At 32.8% G+C, this 23,181-nt stretch overlaps 1 protein-coding gene and 1 non-coding gene across 2 annotated transcripts; one reads left to right on the top strand and one right to left on the bottom strand.

Annotated features, from left to right (window-relative positions):
* LOC107922439 (uncharacterized) lies at nucleotides 1-15,272 on the bottom strand. Its single transcript, XM_016852480.2, has 6 exons — nucleotides 14,838-15,272; nucleotides 14,348-14,559; nucleotides 1,706-1,985; nucleotides 1,534-1,619; nucleotides 1,356-1,447; nucleotides 1-840 (listed from the first exon to the last, which is right to left on the bottom strand). The coding sequence occupies exons 1-6, from the start codon at nucleotides 15,132-15,134 to the stop codon at nucleotides 608-610; spliced, it is 1,200 nt and encodes a 399-aa protein (XP_016707969.1). The 5' UTR covers nucleotides 15,135-15,272; the 3' UTR covers nucleotides 1-607.
* A 403-nt stretch (nucleotides 15,273-15,675) lies between these two features.
* LOC107922440 (uncharacterized) lies at nucleotides 15,676-18,365 on the top strand. The gene is made up of 6 exons (XR_001691273.2): nucleotides 15,676-16,089; nucleotides 16,200-16,334; nucleotides 16,662-16,777; nucleotides 16,892-16,955; nucleotides 17,629-17,747; nucleotides 17,868-18,365. It is a non-coding gene; the product is annotated as an uncharacterized protein (transcript).
* Nucleotides 18,366-23,181: the final 4,816 nt, after the last annotated feature.

Consider the following 23,181-nt stretch of genomic DNA (forward strand, 5'->3'; position numbering starts at 1 on the left):
TGAAACAACATCCCTTTCCCTTCATTAAAACTGATTCTCTTAACATAACATTCTTAAGAGATTAAATTTAATGAACATTATTAGCATTACAATACAATAACAGGGATAGCTCAAAGGTCGCACTTATACAACCACCATACCAAAATCCCCTCTACAATGTCGGGTAAAATATAAAATCCTACATGTTGATCATCAGGACAGATAAAAAGGGCCTGGTTTTGCTTAATTTATCCATAATTTAAACTCAAAAACATGGAAAAAGAAAAGCAAGAAGGAACTAACATGCAGATACTGAGCAGAAACCACCTTCACACTGGCTTGAGCTCAGCTCTCCATCAGCTCTGAGTCTAAATTTTCTCCATTCACTCCCTTTATTTATTTCAAATGCTTCACTTCTTCACTTTCAGCCAGCAGCATTCTCAATCAGTTTTCTTTTCTTTTTCCTATTTTTTTTTTTTTTTGCAAGTTCTTTTATAGATTATTAAAAAAGACAATCACCCCACATTGAGCTTTTGGCCTTGACCTCCAAAACTGAAGTACTATAGTTTTTGTAGGAAATATTTTGACAAATAATGATTAGAACTACCATTACTGAGATATCTAACTATCACCTGCGGCAGAAAAATGTGAAATCTGGTTGATTAACATGAAGAAGTCTCAACCAATTGTCAGCAGCCTGAAAGAGGCTGTTTGCCAAGTGACAATCAGTTGTTCCATTAGGTGTCCACAAGGAGCCCTTGAACTTGTATGACGCAAGACCAAAGACAGGCAATGACATCTTTGGAACATCATCCATGTCATTGGGACAAGTAATAAAAGGTGCCTGAGCACTTTCTCCACCTGAAATATGACAGGTTACATAAAAGCAACAGATGATAAATCTTTAACAATAGGAGATATGCTACCAAAAGTTATGCAAGCACCGTCACTGATTAATGACAAGTCTGTAAAAACTAGGTTATGCAATCAGCAACAAAAAGTCACAGCAAAAGACATTTTTATCCACCAAAAATTTTAACAAATGAACTAAAAGTCAGACTTAGGTAAAACAAAGCAAGATTCAGAGTAACTACTTTGATGTCAAACAAGGTAAAACTTTTGAGGAAAAATTATGAAAATTAGAAGATTTGACTATTAAAGAATTGCTTTATTATTTTTCCAGTACTTGAATAATAGACACATTAGGAGAGACCCTCTAGCACCATTTGACAAAGTAATTCACAAAAGTTGATAGAAATGTAAATGATTCACAATAACAAATGAAAGCCAGAAAAGATCACTTAACAAGAAAACCTAGAATCACTCCGTAGTTCACACTCATTGAAAATGAAAAAATTTAAAATATTCTATATTACCTCCTATGGGTGTATGAAGACAATGGTAAGTCAGAAAGCAAGCATCTAAATCTTTTAATGTAGGTCCAGTAGGTATTCTGTAAATTGGATACCTACAAGAATCAGAGTATATAATATCAGTCAAGTACAAACTCATGTCTGGAAACAAATGTATTGTCAAAAAAGTAGATAATAATACCATGAAACAGAAATCCAGCTGGAAGATAGCAAATCACAGCTTTTTAGTGTCTTCAATTCAGGGAACTGGAAGGCCAGATCTGCAATCTGTTAGCACATATTAAGTTCAGGAGACGAGCATTGATCCTACTGTAAAAGGGAAAGAGGAGAGAAAAAGCGTAACACATATTAACCTTGTCAGCTAAAGGTTCTCGGCTATAAGGAGGGTCCCGTTCAAAATACTCAAAAATCAAACAACTTGAATTGACAAGTTCACCCTCATCACTAGACAAGTCTTCTTGAAGTATCTGCTGATCTCCCATGGATAGTCTATCCATCCTAAGAGACATCTCACTTGCCATGTAGTGATTTCTTGTTTCCCTCAAAACATTTGATCCTCTTTCAGGTTCACAATCACTACTACCATCACTGCTCGAGTCCCTAAAGTCGCTATCACTATCCTGAATTGGTTGCCTATATCATAAACAGAAACAATAATTATTAAATATAACACAAGATACTTTGTAGTTTGTACTATATTACTTGATGCAAGTGTCTAACAATAACAACTCTTAACAAACTACTGAGCCAAAAACAAATGGAAGCAACATCGAAATCATTTGCTTAAACCAAATATATTTCTCAAAACAGAATAAGAAATGGAGGCAAGAGAGGGAAAAGATATAACATAAAATACATTGGATTATATTACTTGATACAAGTGCCAAACAGTAACAATTCGTAACAGACTTCCAAGAGCTATTAAGCTTGATCTAGGTTGTTACATATTCTTAGGCTTGATTTTAGAATTTTATTTTATTTTGTCCTTATTTAGACTATATAGGCTTGTATATAAATACGCTAACTCTAAAGACAAAATATATGGATTTTCATCAGTCTATTCTTTTCTTCGTTTTCCATTAACATGGTAACAAAGCCACTTGGCTTAATTTAGTGAGTTTGATTTTCGTTGTTTGGTATTTTGCGGGTTACTTTTTTAAAGTAGTTTTTTGGATACACTAACAGTACAGGGAGGTGAGCCACCATCTCCATTGACAATCTGCAGTTGCCGGTGATTAGAGACCTTGTGTGTGAGGCTCACCCACCACCTAAAGGTCTGCAGCCCTGCTTCACGTGCTTCCATCCCCATCGACTCTCTTGTCCAACCCTAGCCCAATGGTCAGTTGTTTGATCGGAGAAGGTTTCGTGGGTCGCTTGTTTATTTTTTGAGATTTAGCACTGTTTGGTACTGTTCACGTTGGGTGTTGTCTAGGTACTGTTTCAACACTATTTGGGCACTATTTTGGACTGTTTGTAGTCTTCTTTTTGCGGGATTTGCTACTTCTCAGTCATATCATGAGTCATCGATTCAAGAGCTACAGATCATATAATAAGTAATCCCAACCTTTTTTCTACCTTTCGGTCACATAATTCACCTTTACTTTTCCTATTGCTGATGGATCCACCTATAAAGTAGTTGGTTCTGCAGATATTAATCTAACTTCATTTATCACCTTATCATCAATATTAAATTTACCTAACCTCACCTTTAATTTAATCTCTATTAGTGAACTTACCTGTGACCTAAATTTCTCAATCTTGTTTTTTACCAATCATTATATTTTACAGGATCTTATGACAAACACACTATTGGTAAATGACTTATTTGATTACCTTTATATTTTCAACTCGCGGGCTTCTCAGTCTGTGGCTTGTCCTACTGTTTTCTCTCTGATAGATGCACAATGTCGATTTGGCCATCCTTCTCTTTCTTTGTTGAAGAAGTTTAGTCCACAATTTTAAGACCTACCTTCATTGGGTGAAGCATGCCACTTGGTGAAGCACCCATGGAGCTTCCCTTCAAGACTAAAAGCTAACAAACGAGCTAGTTTAATTTTTAGGGACCATGTTCAATAGTACAAACTTGGATTTAAACATTTTGTTATGTTTGTGGATAATTATCCTCAAATGACATAGATATGTTTTATGAAAAATTTGATCAAATGTGATTTCTCTTCTTTTTTTTGTGCCGAGATAAGAACTCAATTTGGTGTGTCTGTTGCGAAGCGATAATGGTAGAGAATACTTTTCCAACTTCTACAAGGCCTTTATGACCCAAAATGGAATTCTTCATCAATCCTCTTATGTTGACATGCCATCTCAGAATGGAGTAGCTAAATGGAATAACATCTCCTTGAGACAACTAGAACTCTTTTATTTCAAATAAAAGTTCCCAAACAATTTTAAGTTAATGTTGTTTCAACATCCTGCTTTCTGATCAATCGTATGTCTTGCTCCATACTTAATGATGATAACCCATACAATGTTCAATTTCCATCCAAACCATTATACACGGTGGAACTTAGAATTTTCAAGTACACTTGTTTTGTTAGATTCAAAATCCCTAAAATGTGCATTTCTTAGGTATTCTCACCTTCACTAGTCGCTTCTCATAATTGGCCTTTACACCAATTAAATATAAAGAACGACTTTCTTCATAGGGATCTTTAAGAAAAAGTTTACATAGCGCAACCACCTAGGTTTGTTGCTCAAGGGAATCATGGAAAGGTTTGTCATCTAAAAAAAATCTCTTTATAGATTGAAACAAAGCCCTCGTGTCTAGTTTGGAAAGTTCAATGAAATAGTTCAACAATTTGGACTTAAAAAAGCGATTGTAATCATTCGGTGTTCTATAAACGTTTTGAGGTTGGAGTTATTCTTGTAGTATATGTTGATATTGTTATTACAATAAATTATGTAAGAATCTCTTCTCTCAAGTAATTTTTGCGTTCTAGGTTCTACATGAAAGACTTGGGCCTGTTGTTCTTTTGGGGGATAGAAGTGACAAGAAAAAGGGAATTTTTTTCTCACAGAAAGTATGTTCTTGATCTTCTAGCAAAAACGGGAAAATTGGCAGCAAAACCTTGTACTCCAATAGTTCTCAATGTGCATCTAGTTGGGAAATTAAACTAACTCACTATAACTCTGTCCAAATATCACATTAGTCGTAGTATTGTTAGCAAATATATGTCAACACCCACAGTCAAATATTGGACAACCCTAAAACATATCCTATGTTACTCGAAAGGAGCTCCTGGAGGTGGCATATTATTCAATAATCATAGATATACCCATATTGAACGTCTTATAGATGTTGATTAAACCGGATCTATGATAGATAAAAGGTCTACTATTGGGTAATTTATTTTTAGTTGGTGGAAACTTAGTATAACAGAGGAGTAAAAAGCAGAATGTTGTATCTCAATTAGCACAAAGTTGGAATACAAGGTTAAGGCACAATCCACATGTGAAATTATGTGATTACGACATCTGTTAACTGAAATTGGATTAAAGTATTTGTCACTAACAGAGATCCTGTGTGATAATTAAGCAATTCTTTATATTACCTCAAATCTAATTTATAGTGAAAAATTGATTAACACTTTATTCAAGAGAATTTTGAAATTTTCAATCTCCACAGGTTATGTGAAAACAGAAAAACTAGTTGATTTGTTCACAAAGACAACAAATGTAACAAGCTGGATCATCAATAACTAGGCTTCAGCTTTAGAGGAAGTGTTACAGATTCTAAAGCTTAATTCTAGGACTTTATTTTATTTTTTATCCCTATTTACACTATACAGACTTGTATATAAATATGCCAAGTAGAGATTAAATATGTGACTTTTCATCAGTATATTCTTTTCTTTGTTTTCCATTACCACAAGTTAATAAATAGTGTTATGGATGCCTTGGTTTGCAAGATATCTTATTATTTTGGTGTTGAAAACGTTAATTATTATTTTTAAAAAGATATTTGCTTATTTTTATTAGGAGACCTTTAATTAAAAGTCTTCTTTAATTAAAAATATCTTTATGGTATTACGAGTTTTTCTTTAATTTCATAATCCTTGTTTTAATTTCCTTTGCTTACATCTTTTATTCAAACAAGTAAACCTATGTAACCTCTATTTATATTGACAAAAATAATTCTTTTTTTACATTAAATTGGAACTAGGGCACAACACTGGTTACACTCAATCCATAAGTTGGAACCATACAATTTCAACTCCATATACAATTATTGAAAAATTGGAAACAAAGAAATCATTATGTTGCTCATAAAAATTACTCAAGTTCATCACTTATATTTAACAAAGTAATTGATTCACTTAAAAAATGTCCTTGTAACACAATTACATTTAGCATGAGCATTTTTGCATTAAATAGGAACTAAGACACAAAACAAAGAATTTTCCTTAGTTGTTTTAAGTAGTTAGAGCAAAGCACAATGGCCTCACAGAAGAACCAATGTATATGCAAATCAACTAGGGATATGAGGCAAATCAAGAATCCATTGTGACACTGAAGCGTTCAACAAAAAGTCAACTATGGCATTTAAATTAAGACAAAGGGAGTAATGCAAAAAAGGAAAGTTTTTAAATTTCCACCCATGACTTGAAAATGCTAAATACAAATCTAAACTTTAAAAGTAGACTACTATTCTAGACTAGTTAATAGACTTAATGGTTTGGTTTGGTAAGAAAACTACAGGAAAAGAAGAAATTAATACTAAACAATTTAGTAAGAAGGGAGATGAAACTTTAGAGAACCTAGGGTTATAGAAAACCTCTAGGTTTCTTTATTATATTCAAAGAAATAATGATAAAAGTCTACTCCTAGACATATATAAGAGACTTTCTTGCAAGCAAAGTTTCTAGGTTTTCATGCAAATAAAGTTTTATTGATAATCTTAAACTTAACCCTCAGGTAAAAAAAAGCCTAATTGTCCAAAAAAAATCTAATACTTTAAACTGAATAAATAAACTGAAATAATAAAATAAATGATATTTTTTAAAATTTTAAACTCGTTTCATTATCCCCTACGTGAGAAACTCAACTCTGATGATAACCTTCACAACATCAGCATAAATCATTGTACCGACTCTTTGCAGCTCTTCTTCTGCACTACAAGTACTTCCACTAGCTAATTTGTGTAACCATTTCACCAAAAACCTCTTATATTTGTTACCCTTTTTAGACCTCACTTCTTTAACATCCAACACATCTTCGATAACCTCAAACTTAACCTTAGGAAGTTACAAACCTTTCTCACTGCAAATGTACGAGAACTAATTCTCCCTTTTTAGAGTCCTTAACCAAACAATGTAGATTAGCTTCATTAGCAATCTTCATTTCTTGCTTTCACAGCAACCATCACATCTTGATGTATTTGCCCTATATATTCAACAAAAGATTCTATCATCACTAACACTAGTTCTAAGTGACAAAGGAACTAAATCAAGAACATGTTGAAGTTTGACTCCAGGCAACTTCAAAAGGTGTCCTCTTATTTGTTCTATTCATAGAATTATTGTATGCGAACTCAGCTTGAGGAATAACCAAATCCCAACTCTTCCCATGATACCCAACAAGACACCTAAGCATAGTTCCCAAACTCTAATTAACAACCTCAACCTCTATTGGACCATGTATTTGTGGATGACAAGTGCTAGAAAATTTCAATTTGTTCTCCAAAAGTGTCCTACAAATTTGACATCTCTATTGGAAACTATAAATGTAGGAACACCATGTAACCTTACCACATCCTTGCAAACAATTCAACAATATGAGAAGCATCAGAAGTTTTCGAACAAGGAATGAAATGTGTCATTTTGGGAAAATGGTCCACGACAAAGTTTGAATCATAACCTTTTGTTTTCTTTAGTAATCCCAAGACAAAATCCATGCTTCAATGACCCCATGGCACCTCTGGCATAGGTAATGGAGTGTATGACCTTATATTTTGCGAATTAACCTTGCCAAATGGACAAGGACAACTTTTCACCAACCTATCCACATCTTTGTACATTCTTACGTAAAAATATCAATCCACCACTAATTTCATGGTCTTGCCTCTTCTAAAGTGCCCTCTCAAACAATTTCCATGAAGTTCCCTCAAAATTTGTTCTTGTAGCAAACTTTTACGAAAAATGCACAAGCAATTGCCTCTAAATAAATATCCATCATGTAATCGATAAGGCAATTGCTCATGTTTATTTGACCCTTCCAATTTAGAAATTATGGTTCCAAAATATGGGTCACTTTTGTATTGATTCCTCAGTTCTTCAAGCCTTAGCACCTCAACATTCATTGCCACTAGTAGTAAAGAACGTTTACTAAATGCATTTGTCACGACATTTGTCTCACTGATTTTGTACTTCATTGATTAATTGAACTCATTAAGGTAGGCACTCCACTTAGCAAACAACCCTTGAGTTCCTTTTTAAACTCAAAAACTCCAATTCTTGTTGATCTAAGTAAACCACAAATTCTTGATAAGCCAAGTAGTGCTCCCAATGCTGAACAATCCTTACCAAAGCATAAAACAATAGGTCATAAGCGGAACAACGTCGTTTAGCATCAAATAGTTTCTCATTAAAATATTCAACAAGCCTTCCTTCTTGGTTAAGAACAACCCCAGTTCCTACTTGAGCTTCATTACATTCAATGACAAACAACATTTCAAAATTTGGAAGTGTAAGAACATGTGCTTTCGTCATCAAAATTTTAACCAACTAAAAAGATTTTTGGGTTGATTTTAACCATTAGTAGCTGTCCATCTACAAACATTCAATAATAGAATTCATAACAATGTTAAAATTCTTGATAAACAACCTATAAAATGATCTCTAATGGCTCAAACTTCTTTAAATCTAGTTTAATGCCATCAGCAACAATAACAACCCCCGCAAAGCACAATTTCTTCACACAAGAAAGTGCTCTTATTCAATTTCATAATAAGCTTCTCTTTTTCTAGCACTTCCAAGACTTGTCGCAAGTGTACTAGTATTCTTCCTTTTACTATAAACTGATATGTCATCAAAATAAATGAAAAGGAATTTTAAAATGGCTTGAATACCTCACTCACGACTTGCATAAACGTGCTAGGTGCATTAGAAAGGCCAACAGGTATTACCCACCATGCACAAGGACCATAAGGAATCTTGAATGTTGTATTCCACTCATATCCACCTCTCAGTCTAATTTGGTGGTATCCACTCTTTAAATCAATCTTCAAAAACACCTTAAAAGCAACCAATTGATCAAGCATATCATTTAATTAAGGAAGGGAATCAGTATTTAATGGTGATTTTGTTAATCGTCCAACTATCTGCACACATCCTCCACGAGCCATCCTTCTTTGGAGCAAGTAAAATGGAGACTTGGCATCAAATTAACAACATCACTACCAACTAAATCAACAAATTCACTCATTAATTGTTGAATTTCTAGTGCTTGTTTGCAAAATTCTCCAACCTTGTCGTTAGTCACAACCTTAGTTTGAAAAATGTTATGTTGCTTTCAATCCTCTTCTTTGCCTTCAATTCATGTTGCCAACACTCTACGACCAATCAGAGATTCCTTGAACTAGCTATGCATCAATTTCTTCATTCTCTTCATCATAGTCATCATAAACATGGTTTAACATTACTTCCTCTTTTCTTCCATCTCAGTTAAGCTCACTCTTCATTCAGGACAGGAATAAGAATTATGATTTTTTGTCACAAGTAAAACAAATTTGAGCACTACTGCCAACTTTGGAAACGTTTTATCCAGCTTTGTTTTCAACCCCAAATCTCACTAAAGACTTCCCTTTTTCACCCCTGAAGGTTTCCCCTATTTGCTCCACCATTGCGATTCCTAAAAGAAGTCTCATGAGTATTTTTTTAAGGTTGCTTGTTCCATTTTAACACCTCGAAAAGCTCCAACTTTTTTTTTGCACAATCAATCCTTTTAGCAATTCTTTTTCTCGCACCATAACACCAAACACATTTTTCAACCATTAAAGCATGTTGTCTTGCATCTTAAAGGTTGAATAACCAAGCCACTCCCATCTCATTGTTGATAGATTGATTTAACCATGTTAGTTAATGAGATGTCATTTGCTCATTGCTCTCATTTAACTCAACTCGAATAAAAAGATTGTTGAATTTAGAAGTATACTCCATTAATCCTCCTTACCTCAATGAATGTAACTTCTCATACAAATTTATTGCATAATCAACTAGAAGGAACTACTTGCACAATTTCACTTTTGTGTTCCCATGTGCTAATTTTGAGCTTACCTTGACGTGCACATTACCTCTTCAACTCTCTTTCACCATTGAAGTGTAGTGCCCTTCAACTTTAGTTTCAATAACAACACTTTCCTAACCTCTACCTTAGACTTCCACTCAAAATAATTCTCCAAACTAACATTCTAATCCAAATAATCTTTCCACAAGCATCTTACCATGAAAATCGACAACTGCAATTTTATTTCTACTTGTTAGCTTGGGTTTATCCTTATTAGTGTTGCATTCCTTATTAGGAGAAACTTATAAAGACTTTTTTACTTATTCTATTCCCCTTCTTGATGGCCTTTATATAGCAAACATTACATCATTTAAGAACGAAAAACATTAATAAAGTTGCAAAATTATAAGAAATAAATTGCTAGCAAAATCAATTCAAATTTGATAAATTAGGCTTGGTCAAATCCTTAATAAGCCCTTGATCCTCGGTGCCAGATTATAACTACCAAAATAATTAACATTTTGGCAATTTTTTTTTTGCTATTTGTCTTCTATTGTAGAATTGACCAACAAATGCATCATTTGACATTACTCCCTTTTTTGGTGAAAGACTTGTCCTCAAGCTCGAATTGAAGGAAGCATTCTAGAGTTTCGAAATAACTTCCCATGTAGAATCAATAGTGGTCATGCCTTGCCTCTGCACTAGAATTTCCCATGTTCCACATTTGATACATGATTGCAAACATGTTAAGGTTGGGGAATAATTTTGCCATCCAATAAAGGGCAAGCTAGTAGTGGAAGTCAGGATCTCCTTTAAAAACTTTCAAGAGACATGAAACATGTTATGAGTCTTGCTGCTAGGCAAAAGATCCAACTGATAGATCACAAGCCAACTTGTCATGCAATTTGGAAGTGTCCATAAAATTTAGGTGTAAGTTTTGAGTATGCTCGATCTGTCAATGAAGCTTATCGATAGGGTTGTATATGCAACCAAATCCATTCTCCAAAAGTAAATTGAAGATTAAGATGATCTTAGTCATAAGTGGTCTTCAGGCGATTTTATGCTTGCAATAAGCAATGTCAAATTACAATCAACATCTTCTCTATTAGTTAAGGCCTGGTCAATCGTATCCACCCTTGAAGACCCAAGAATGTTAGATAGAGAGGAGGATCACACCTATAGCCTACTTGATTAGTGGAAATATTGGTCCAAATGTGGGTAGGAACTTTTAGTGACTATAAAAGACTAACTAGATGTAAATGCTATACTTTTTTCATCTCACAAGTGACACAATCTTGGATATTCACCTTATTCCTTTCCAATGAATTCGTTGGAAACTTCTTTGCACCCTTTCATGTGTGCCACCCTGCAATGTTAATATCATCGTAGTAACAAAAATATAAGTGGGTAAACGATATTTAGTACATGATCAACCCTTCTAATGGTCCAATGAGTATCAAGGCCTTCTTGCTCAACTTGGGTATGCATTTCATTAAAAATAGGACCGAGTTAATGCAAGATGAAACATTACATCCTTCCTCTAAAAGGATCGATTTAGCCTTGGCTAGCATTACATCTCTGCTTGGAGGAACCTATGATGTAAAATAAAAAGCTAATTCAGGTTCTGTAAAGAGAACCTTCATACCTCAAACAAACATTAGATTAGGTTCTTTTTGCATATCCCATTCCCCTTCTTGATGGCCTTTATATAATAGGCATTACATCATTAAAAAAACAAATTGACAACATTATAGAATTATAGGCAATATATTGATTCTTGGTGTAAGTTTTTCTTTTACAACTATTCCATAGATTTTGGCATTTTTTTTGCAATGTCTTCCATTATAAACTTGACCAACAAATGCATCATTAATATTATGGTGTCACGATCAAGAGACATCATTTACCTTGATTAAGAGAAAGAGTTGTAATTCTAAATTGAAATACCTTTTCATGCTCTTGAAATACTTGGTTTTTGTAATTTGATAGTGTTAAAGTTTATTTCGCTCTCTAGCTTAGAATTCAGATGACAATTGGATGCAAACTCTCTAGCTTAGAATTCAAATGACAGTTGGATGTTTTAAATAAGGTAACTTGTGGCATTCCAAGTACTTAGTTAACCAAGCAAAATACCCAACGTCGAAACAATACTTTTTATTTGGTTACTCGAAATGGGACATGCTAATATCAAAATTAAGCAAGTTAACTCTAATTCAAACATCTTGTTTCTTCTATTTCTTTTTCATTCAATGTTTTCCTTCTCCATTTTTTCTTTATAAATCATGAGTTGTACACTAAATAGGGGAATCAAAGGTAAGAAAAAGGGGAATCCTAAATTCAACCCAAAATAGCATATACAATGGCTCACATGGACACAATTAGTCGAGAACTAGGAAGCCAGCCATCCAAGAAACTTAGAAGTTAAGCTCGCAAAAATCCAAATGACTCAAATGTCATTACAATTTAATTGGCCTTCCTAATAATGATCCTAATACACAATGTGGATTTGTTGGAGGTCAAGCAAAGTATTAACTCTACTCACTACCTCTAGGATAAATCACTTCTTAGGAGGATCTTCCAAGACAACAAGGTTGAGAAATGAGATCGCTTCATTTGTCCAAAATAACTCAAGCTTTTTTTACCACCAAGGTTCAAAAACACTTTTCAACCCAAACCACAAAAAAAAAATAGTAAGCAAGTAGTTTTTCAAATCAAATATTGATTTTAAATTGGATTTTAACCCAAACCAAAATTTTTAATTTTTGGCTTTTGGAAAAATGCTTTCATTGGAAAAATGCTTTTCAATGAAATTACTTTCCAGTCCCCCATTAAATCTTCTATTTTACAAAATCATGTCTAAAATAATTATTTTATCTTCTCAAAAGTACCTTTTAACAGCAATAGTAAACACTACCAAAATCTCTCTAGTTTCTTGGTTGTGATTCCTATCTCCCTAAAAATGTCTAATTTGTTCGCAATTCTCTACTTAATCCTACGTTGCTTGAACTCAGATACAAGTGCCGAACACGAATATGTATCTAACTATAAGACAAGTTAAACACCTAAATCTTGGACATACTAAAAAGGCTCTATGAAAAGGACATGGTTGCATGAATCCTTCATACAATTTTATCTAATAAGATTATCGATAAGAGTTTTAAAATATTATAAAAAAACCCAATATATGAATTTAATTTCAAAAATGTAAATCATATTAAATATTATAATATACAATATACCTTTATTTTGTATATAACAATTTTTACTCTTTTAAAAGAAAATTTTCTTTATAGATATTTTATTTATCGAATTTATTTTTAATTATTATCAACTAAAATATTTTTCAGATCAATCCATTTTTGGGCATCAAGGTTGGTTTGATATAAAAAAAATTTAGGCCAACATCTTCTAAAGCCCATAAACCATTTCATCCATGCCACTTGTTCCCTTCTTTTCTTTCTTTAATCTCTTTCCAACCGCTACCTTCTTTTTCTTCTTTGCCCAGCCGCTACTCTCTTTTTCTTTTCTATTAGATAGTGGTTTTTTATTTCTTCTCTTTTTGTATCACGACTTTCTTTTTCTTCTCTTTATTTATCACAATTGTTGTTTTTCTTCTTCCTCTCTTCTACTTTCATAGCCACCATCAGTTCTTTTTTTTCAAAAGCCAATCACAAGAAGCAATGTCCAAAGAATCAAGACACATATCCCATACCCTTATATGTGTATATCAGATTACATGAGTGTGGCTCCCATTTTGGCAAGTCCAAGCCACAGAGACATAATCCTTCAATTGCTTGATTACATTATTGATTTTATTATTTGCAACTTGGAAAGAGGAGAATAGAAGAGATCTTGATTGTTATGAGGAGAAAGTTGATTATCATTTAGGATAGGAGTATACCAAACCTTGAGTAGCCTTATTAAAGCTTGATCCTAATTGTTGATCTTTAAATTCAATAGTTATAGGAGAGGATTGAATTGGATTAACATGTCTACAACAACTTAAAGGATACTTGGAAACAAATTAGCACTCTAGTTTAGCAAATTATGGTCTTGTTATCTAGAGAGATCATTGATCTTGATTGAGTTAAAAAGAATTGTCATTCTAAGTTCAAATATCACATTATGCTATTGAAATAGTTAATTTTGTTGAAATTAGATATTCTTAAAGTTTACTTTGCTTTCTAGTTTTGAATGAATTTAAATACAGTTGTGCTCTTTGAATAAATTTGGCTTGTGACATTTCTAGTACTTAGCAGTTGCATGTTACCTCTTTCACCTTCTAAGCTACTACTATAAAATGAAAAAAGAAATCCCCATAATCCTTACTAGATAAAGAAGACATGAACCCAAAGAACAACTAAATCCAAGTCATGCAACATAGGAAGCTTGAGACAATGTAACTACAAGAATCAAACTCTTTCACAGTTATAGATTGCGCTTAATTACATTCAAAGAAGAGATTAAGCTTTAACTAAATAGATTTGATAGGAGATATTTTGGTTCAAAAAAAGAAGGAAGCCCTCAACATAGGAATATAACAATCATTCAAGCATTAAGAGCCGCTCAGGAAACCAGGACTAAATAAAAAATTGACAAAATAAAATCATAAATTAAGTTAATAATATCACATAGCTAGCTAACTATCGAGAACAAAAATCAGGAAGTAAACAAATTATGTAGAGCTAAATAATGATAATACACTACAAATTTAAATTGCAAGGAAATAAATTCAATGCAAGCAATGTATTATTTACCTGGACTTGGCAGACAATTTCACGGAATCCACGTATATTTGAATACCGGACAAATAAGGTACATAATACTGAACAACAGAATCACAGTCATTCAAAATCAGTGGGACTCCTGCTCCATAAGCACTCCATTCTTTGAATGACTCCCATAAATCGCCCAACACAAAATATGGCTGAAATTCTCCGTCATACGTCCGCCACCCTCTCATCGTCCTCTGCCACACCCATTTTCAAATATCAATCTCTTTTTTTTAAATATATATTCAATCTCCAAAAAGTTTCCTAAATTACACCAAAAATAAATTATTTACACGTTTTTTATACGAATTCCAGTTTCACTACTCGATAAACAAACAAATTAAAACATTACTTTATCTTACTTCAAATTACAACAAACTCGAAATCTACAACGGGAACTAGTTTAAACCCAAACAAAAGAAAAAACAATTAAAGAATAAAAAAAGGGGTATTATCATTTTGAGATGGAACAAACCTTAGAGAGGTAAAGTGCGGGGACGGAAGGAATGACCGAGTCCAAAAACCGCTCTAAATTACTCAATGGAGAGACAACCGGTTCTGAAACGGGAATCAAAACTGGCTTAGGAGGGTCAGTTGAACCAAGCCCCTTCTCTGACTCCCAGGTCACATTCGATTGACTGACCGTATAATCGCTTTGAGCCCTCCGTAGTTGATCGGTTTGCTGTTTCTGGTACGACCTTCTCGCCTTGGCCGGATTGTAAAACCTATCTTCTCCACGAACTCTCCTAAAACCCCATCCTGTCCCCAACATAACTAAAATTTCCTGCCGATTTCTTTTCTATGCTAAGAGAATTCGAAGTGATTGATTCCCTTTGCGGATCAAAGAAGAACGACCGGAGAGAAGGGAAATGGGATCTATTTGGGAAGGTTGAAGGCAAGATGGTCAATTCAACTAATTAAAATAAAATAGGAAATTCGGAAGTTGAAGCGAATATGGAATGGAAGAGACGGGCTTAAAACATGCACCGAATAAAAGGAAGGATGGGAGAAGGAAGAAAACAATAAACAATTTCTTTTTTTCTTATTTGTTATTGATATTTTATCCGTTCACTAAACGTTTTGATTTTGCATTTTCTCTTTTTTTTTTTTTTTTTTTTGTAGTTGCGATTTAAAATTAAGGAAACTTTTAAATGATTCTGATTTCGTGGGAAAAAATCTCATTCTTTTTGATTTTGTACAGACATATTTAACTTTCTTTTAAATTATTTATTTGTACAAATTCGAAAATAGTGGCATAGTTGGTAGGTAAGTGGATATTTTCAGAATAAAGTAGTAATAGCATAACTAGAATTTGTTAACAAATTTATTCGTCATGCACTCTTTCAACCATGACTAACTTTTTCCTAATAAAGTTTTGGATGAAAATAGATGGCGGGAAGATTTCGAATGACAATGATAAGTGAGGCAGGTCCAAAAGTATACAATAATAATTGGATTTAAGGGAATTCATAAATGACTAAGGCTGTATTCTTCATTGCTTAAGAGATGGGCTTTTACTTGGAAAAGTGCTTTTCTTTGAAAAGCAATGAAGAACAGCCTTCATTTGGTAGCAAATTCTCAGCTTATTAGAAGTGCTTTTGGGCTGGTTTTTTTACTTTTTTAGCCACACACGAACGCCCTTCTTTGTTCTCTGCTCTCTGCTCTCTGCTGGTTCTTTGCCCTCATCTTTACCCTCTGCTGGTTCTTTATTCCTCTTCCCTCTGCCAGTGAGTTTATCTTTTTCTTCTCTTCTTCTGTATATTTTTGTTTGTCTGGGATTGATTTTCGTCTAGGATTGATTTTTTTTGTTGGGGGTGTGTTCTTATGAGATATGCAGTATGCTGAGGCCAGTTTTGAACTTATGTTCAAGGCATTGCTTGAAGATTGGATAAGAGATAAACTTAGGTTGTCAACGCTTCCTTCATCTCCTACTGAGCGAAAAGAGTAAGAGACAACAATGGTTACTTTCCGGGTAAGTTGTCAACGCTTCGGTTTTATCTGATCCACCCCAGCCGCCCTCTCAATTTTCTTACTTTTTTTACTTCGATTTTCTACGATTTCTCCTAGTTTTTTTTTAATTTTATGCTGAAATTTAGTTTCAATTTTACGATGTTATTAATGGATTTTGATCCATTAGAATGTTTGGGTTTTCATTTCTTTGAAATTTAGTAGTAAACTATGGGATAAAAGAGCTTCATTTTCTTAGCTACCAAATCGAGGAGTAATGCTTTTAAGCTGTTTGAATTAATGCCACAAAGAAAAAAAATATTTTTTATATTGGTTTTGTTTATGGTTGCAGTTTCACCAGTACCAGGTTGTTGAGAGGGCTCTTCCAACGGAGAACGATGAGCACCCTAAGATTTACAGGATGAAGCTTTGGGCCATCAATGAGGTTCGGGCCAAATCCAAGTTCTGGTTAGTGATTATTTTCATTTCTATCTATGAATCTTTTTGGGGGGGAGGGGGTTAATTTAATCCCCATTTTATTGAAGTTGTTGATTTGAGTGTTTGTTCTTGAATATTCATCAGGTACTTCTTCAGAAAGCTAAAGAAGGTTAAGAAGAGCAATGGGCAAGTCCTTGCCATCAATGAGGTAAAAATGCTTAGTGATATCCATTTGATGATTCTCTATTTATGAAGTAATTTGATGCTTAAGAAACATCCTTTTCATTATATGCTTGAATTTCGTGTTAGACACCTAGGGTCTTTTTTTTAGTATCGGAATCTATGTTGTGTCATTTAGTTTATCTGTTGAATTTAGATGGGGATTTTATGTTTTTATGCTATTGTCTTTAACTTTGCTCTGTTTTAGTAGTGTTTGAAACTGTGTTGTGCGACTCACCAGCTTTTAGTTTATGTCTATGCAATTTAGATGCGTAATTCATGTTTTATAGGCTATTTTATTTAAATTTGCCCTGTGATGAGTTTGGATTCATTGCTGGAAACTATATGTTGTAAAACATGTATGTATATATATTTGTAAAAACCTTATCACTGAATTATCTAGTACGTGTCTCGAAGTTTAATTGCCTGCTCGCCATGTCTCTGCACTATTGTTATTCTTATTCATGTAATTTGTTTTGAATTCCGTATGGTGATGTTTAAGCTTTTGGCTTGTATACAGTTTGTATGTCACTGGTCAATAGTGACAAGCATGTTTGTGAATGTTTGAAAACACTTCCCATTTCAATGTTTTGCATTTCATATTAGCTTGAGCGAAGATATACTGATGGTCTCTCTATCTCTGTCTCTCTTATAATTCCTAGTGATGGAGAAACTTTTATATCAGCCGATGATCTACGTATAAATATTTGGAACTTGGAAATTAGCAATCAAAGTTTCAATATTGTCGATGTAAAGCCTGCAAACATAGAGGATCTAATTGGTAAGCCTATTATATTTTGGTACTTTAGTCTGCTGCTTTCACTTCTTAAAGCATATGCAAGTTCAGTGCTGTTCAATATATTTGCAAAAGTAATGGTTATTGTAATGTCTATCATTGCAGAGGTTATAACATCAGCAGAGTTTCACCCTACCCACTGTAATATGCTAGCATATAGTAGTTCAAAGGGCTCAATTCGCCTCATTGATTTGCGGTAATCAACTTTATGTGATTCTCATGCCAAATTGCAAGTGTTTTACCGTTTTTAGTTTCTTTTGTTGAATTTACTGAGATTTGCACCAAAAATTGAAGTATTGTTATTATCCTAAAGTTTAGATTTAAACAAAATATGTTCTGTCAAAGTAAGGCTATTTCATGTATTTGGTGGGTTTTTAGAGAATCATATCTCTTTACTCATATTTAGATATGTATTGGACGCAAGTAGGATATATTTCAGTTTCAGTTAAGTTGTGCTTTATGCAATATTATTTGTAATTATACTTGTATAACTTATTAAAAAAATATTGGCCACAAGTATTTCAAACCATCAAGGTCTCCCTGCTGATTTTGTGCTTAAAAGTCTTGGCTAAATATTAGATAAATTTTGTAGCATTGAAGTTTTGTCCGTAGCAAATAACTCTAATCATAGATCAATGCATTTCAATTGTTGATGTCTTAAACTGCATTCCTTTGTTTGATTTGGATCTAGAATATAATCTAGGGTTAATGACGGTGAATCAAACAATTCGAGTGGTTTTGAAATGGAATTAATAAGAGATGCTATAGCTTCTAGTTTAATGAATTCATTTTAAATTGTAAATGCTATTGTAAAATTTTTAGTATTTATATTTGGTATATAAATATTATCCCTTTTTAAAACTTTAATCCAAATATATGTAATATTTTAATTTGTTAGGTTTATGTTTTCTATGTTATGTTAATATCTAATATGAGTTATATATTCAAATACATTTTAAAATAAAATAATACAAATGTGTTAAAAGCATTAATTAAAAATAAAAAATAATTTTTATAATAATACAATTGTGTCAATATATAATTACAAATATTTAATTATTATATTTAAATATTTAAATATAATTTATAGATTCTAATTAAATTTAATAAATAATTAATATTAATTACTTAGAAATATTTAAAATTAATATTATATATTAAAATATTAACAATAAGTTATAATAAATTATTTTTTATATTGTTGCTAAAATATCATAATATTAACTAATTTGAACATTATTTAAATACATATTTGTTACTTTATAATATCATGTCTAAAATGGACATTTTATTCTTCAAAAGCACTTTTTGACAGCAATACCAAACACTCAAATTTTTCAAAAGCACTTTTCCACAGCACTTTTCAAAACTACTTTTCAAAAGCAATGAAGAACTGGCCCTAAGTTAAGTTTTTGAAGAAGTCCAAGATAGAAAGACCAATATTTTTTGTTGGTGGATATTTTCACAATAAAATAGTAATAGCATAACTAGATTTTGTAAACAAATTTATTTGTCATGCACTCTTTCAGCTATGAACTAACTTTTTTTTAATAAAGATGATTTTTTTAATAAAGTTTTGGATGAAAATAAATGGTGAAAGATTTCTAATGACAATGATATTTGAGATGAGATTCAAAATTACACAACAATAATTGGACCTAAGGGAACTCATAAATGACTAAATTAAGCTTTTGAGGAAGCCCGAGATAAAAAGACAATTATTCTTTGTCAGCACAACTTGCAAAGAGATTCATTGTACCTCTACAAGTATCTCCATGCCAACCAACACAAGAAAGACACATGACACTAAGTTGTCTTATCATTGGTTATAGAAGAAGGACCATTCCACCATTTGAAGGCAACCCACTTAACCCACACTAGACAAACCAATCACCTTACAACCAAAAAATGTTGTCTACCCCTCTATCTCAATACTTCCTTTTACTCTATGTTTCACTCTATCATTTACTTCAAATTCAGAGTGTGCCCCAAACAAAAGTCCTTCAATGTTCGCTATCCCTATTTCTTTCTTCACAAACATTACCTCAAAGACTATCTCAATTAATCCTCTATGTCAAGAGGACCCTGGCCACACTAGGATCGATACGTTGTATTTTGATATAACAAATTAAGCTCTTTATGCACTTAAAGTGTTTGTTTTCGAGCAATGGTTCGAGTCTTTTTATCATTTTTTTGTATTTAGGTTAGAATTTATTTTAATTGCAAATTGTAGTTTATTTATGTCTTTTTGAATAAAATTTTCAACTACATGTCTACAAGAGCTTAATAGTGGTTAAGACGTTTTAGGGACTTCACGGAGGAGAATGAGAAAGCAAGCAATTAGGTAGCTGCAATGTTGCAACCTCAAGAGATTAATGTTGTAACCTGGAGTTCTCTAATCCCTAAGGTCACAACATCACTTTTACATGTCGCTACATTGCATGATTCTCTTAACCAAAGAAGACAATCTCGATGCACCTGGAAGTCACGACATTTAATCTTCAATGTTGCAACATAGAGTTCTCTTATGTCAAGGTCGCGACACTAGTCTTGTAATGTTGCGACATCAATCCTAGACTTAGATTGAAGAAACCAAGCAAGGCTACAACCTCCATATTTCAATGTCGCGACCTAGAGCCCTTTTAATGTTAATGTTGCGACATTGATCTTATAATGTCGTGACATCGAGTTCGGCACGACCAAAATTAATAGGGCAACTTGAAGAAATTATGGGTAAAAGTTGCCTTATATAAGTTTAATGATAAAGACATAATTGTAATTGAAGGTTCAATGCTGCTTTGCCTATTTAAGAAGAGTTAGAAGGTTAGTATAGTTTTAAGTTAGATTATTTTTCATAAAGTTGCTGGTATTTTTAGGTTAAATTAGTACAAGGACTATTTCTAGGTTAATTTATTTTCTACAACATGTCTTTAAATACCTTGTCTTTCTCTGTTCAATTAAAGAAAGTATTAATTGGGCATTCAACAATTTCGTGGATTGAATTTTTTCTATCATGGAATCAAGAGTTTTTTTGCACTATTCCTAAGCATTTCTCAACTTTTTCAATTTCATCTTTATAATTTATTTTTATTGTATAAAATTGAATTATTTGTTTAATTGCATTATGGGTATGTGCTAAATTACTTGGGTGATTGGTTAGTTGGATTGGTAGCATGTGAATTTTATGTTTTAAGTACTCAATTAAAAATTTGGACTAAACTAAATAAATGGTGAAACTTATAATTGACTACTCTAAGTGAAAATTTCGATAGATGAGACTAAAAGGAGAATCTATTGAGTAAAAATTGACTTAGTTCAATTTAATTGAGTGAGGTCAAGAGGATAATTCAATTAAATTTCTTTATTTTATTAAATTGAGGCCAAGAGGTAAAATTTTGTTAAATTATGAAATTGTTAATTGAGTCGCCTACGGGTAAATTCACCACTAGCATGAAAATCGATGGATCACCATTATTGCCTATATTGTTTTTCATTAATTGAAATTTGCATGTTTAATTTCTTTTTATGATTTTTTTAGAAAAATCATCTATATTTTATTGTCGTAATAATTATTTTCATTAGTAATTTGATAGTTTTTCCCTTGCGTGTTATTTTTATCCTTGGCATTTATATTGCTCAATTCCCTTCAGGTTAATTCCTCGAAACACTTTCGGTGTTCCGTTGTAAAACATATATTTAAAATTTGACTTGTCACACTTGCAAACACATCACACTTCATTTCTTATATATATTTGCATATTTTGGCGTTCGCACACCAACAGTAAAGTTGTTGGTGCTATTGTTGAGGAGATTTGCATATGATTGTGCTTGTTGGATAAAATTGTTAGAGTATGCCCAAAGATCAATCATGACATGGTTGTAATAACATACTTGATTTATCATGTTTATTAATATAAGGCGTTACCATTATTATTTCAGTTTCTTTTCTGTGTATATAAATAAATTGTTTTATAATAATGTCCTGAGAATAATATGATTATTCTTAAAAGTTCCTTAGTCAAGTATTATTGTTGGATAGGACAACGATAATGCATTAAGACTAACGTGTAGTTGATTGATGATAAAGAGTTGTCATTGATATGGAATGTCAGAATCATTACATGAATATGTGTGTTAGAGAACAACATATTGGACTGACCCGTTATGAGTATGTTTCTTGGATTATTATGTAATTGTCACGACATTACTCATAATGATTAATAATTATATGATCCTCAGACTTGAGATCATCATAATCCCAACATCGTGAGTTGTATATTTTGATACAGTCAAACGTACACCACAGCTAGTTGTTCTATAAAGAATGATGTTGGATATACCACAATCTATGTAGAGGGATATGGTTGGTCGATATAGGATAAGTCCCTCCTACATAATGGGAGTAATATCTTAGGCCACTTGATTAAGTGAGACTAGAAATGCATGGCCATGCTCAAATAAGTTGATATTAGATGTCATACTTATTTGTATATCGTAGTCTGCTTAAGATATCAAGGAACATGGAATGGACAATGCAAGTGTGACTATTCCATGACTTGTGTCCAATCCAGAGATAAAAGACTTAAGGATTATTGCATAAAAGGTTAATCATAAAAAGGTTATGTCGAATCATGATCTCTTGTGACTTAGGTAGCAATGATGCATTGCTAGATGCCACTCATTGTTCGTAGCATTAGAATCGTTCTAGTGTTACTGCTAACCTTACAAGAACCTACAAGGTGACACCCTATAGTTGAAATGAACGGAATAAACCATAGTTGGTATTGTTTTTGGGGTCGCTTGAATTAAATTAATTATAGAATTAATTTAATTCGGTAATCAAATTTCCAACACATTATGTACAAGGTTGTTGTACGTATAGTGAGGACATGAATTTGGTTAGCATAAGAATTCAAATAAATATATGATTTACCGAACTTATATTATAATTAATGTAATTATAATTTTCGGATTAAAAATATTATTATATTTATTTAATTCTTTAAAAAAAACCCTAAAACAAAAGGATATATATAATCCCTTTTTTCTTTGTTTGAGTCTAGCAGCCATCAAAGAAAAATAACTCTCAAAACTGTTTTGGGGATTTCTTCCGTTCGTAATCAACTGGGTGGATTACGTAGAGGCCGGAATCACGATAGATTGTGGTTTGGTTCGACAGTAGATCAGACTACTCGTTGTTGAGGTGTTGCTGTCTACTTTGAATAAACATTAGGTAATTTCGCCACCTCTTTCACCCCGATTCGTTCCTCACACATGGATCCCTGGTTAGGATCGCCGGATTTTTATTTTTTGCTGCGCCATAGGGGTGCCGGAGATCCAACAGTGGTGTCAGAGCCACTTGTGTGATACGGACTCGGGTTTAATTACTTGGGTGATGCAATTGTATGAGATGTATGCC

The sequence above is a fragment of the Gossypium hirsutum genome, chromosome D01 (assembly GCF_007990345.1).
Source record: "Gossypium hirsutum isolate 1008001.06 chromosome D01, Gossypium_hirsutum_v2.1, whole genome shotgun sequence".
Classification (NCBI taxonomy): domain Eukaryota; kingdom Viridiplantae; phylum Streptophyta; class Magnoliopsida; order Malvales; family Malvaceae; genus Gossypium; species Gossypium hirsutum.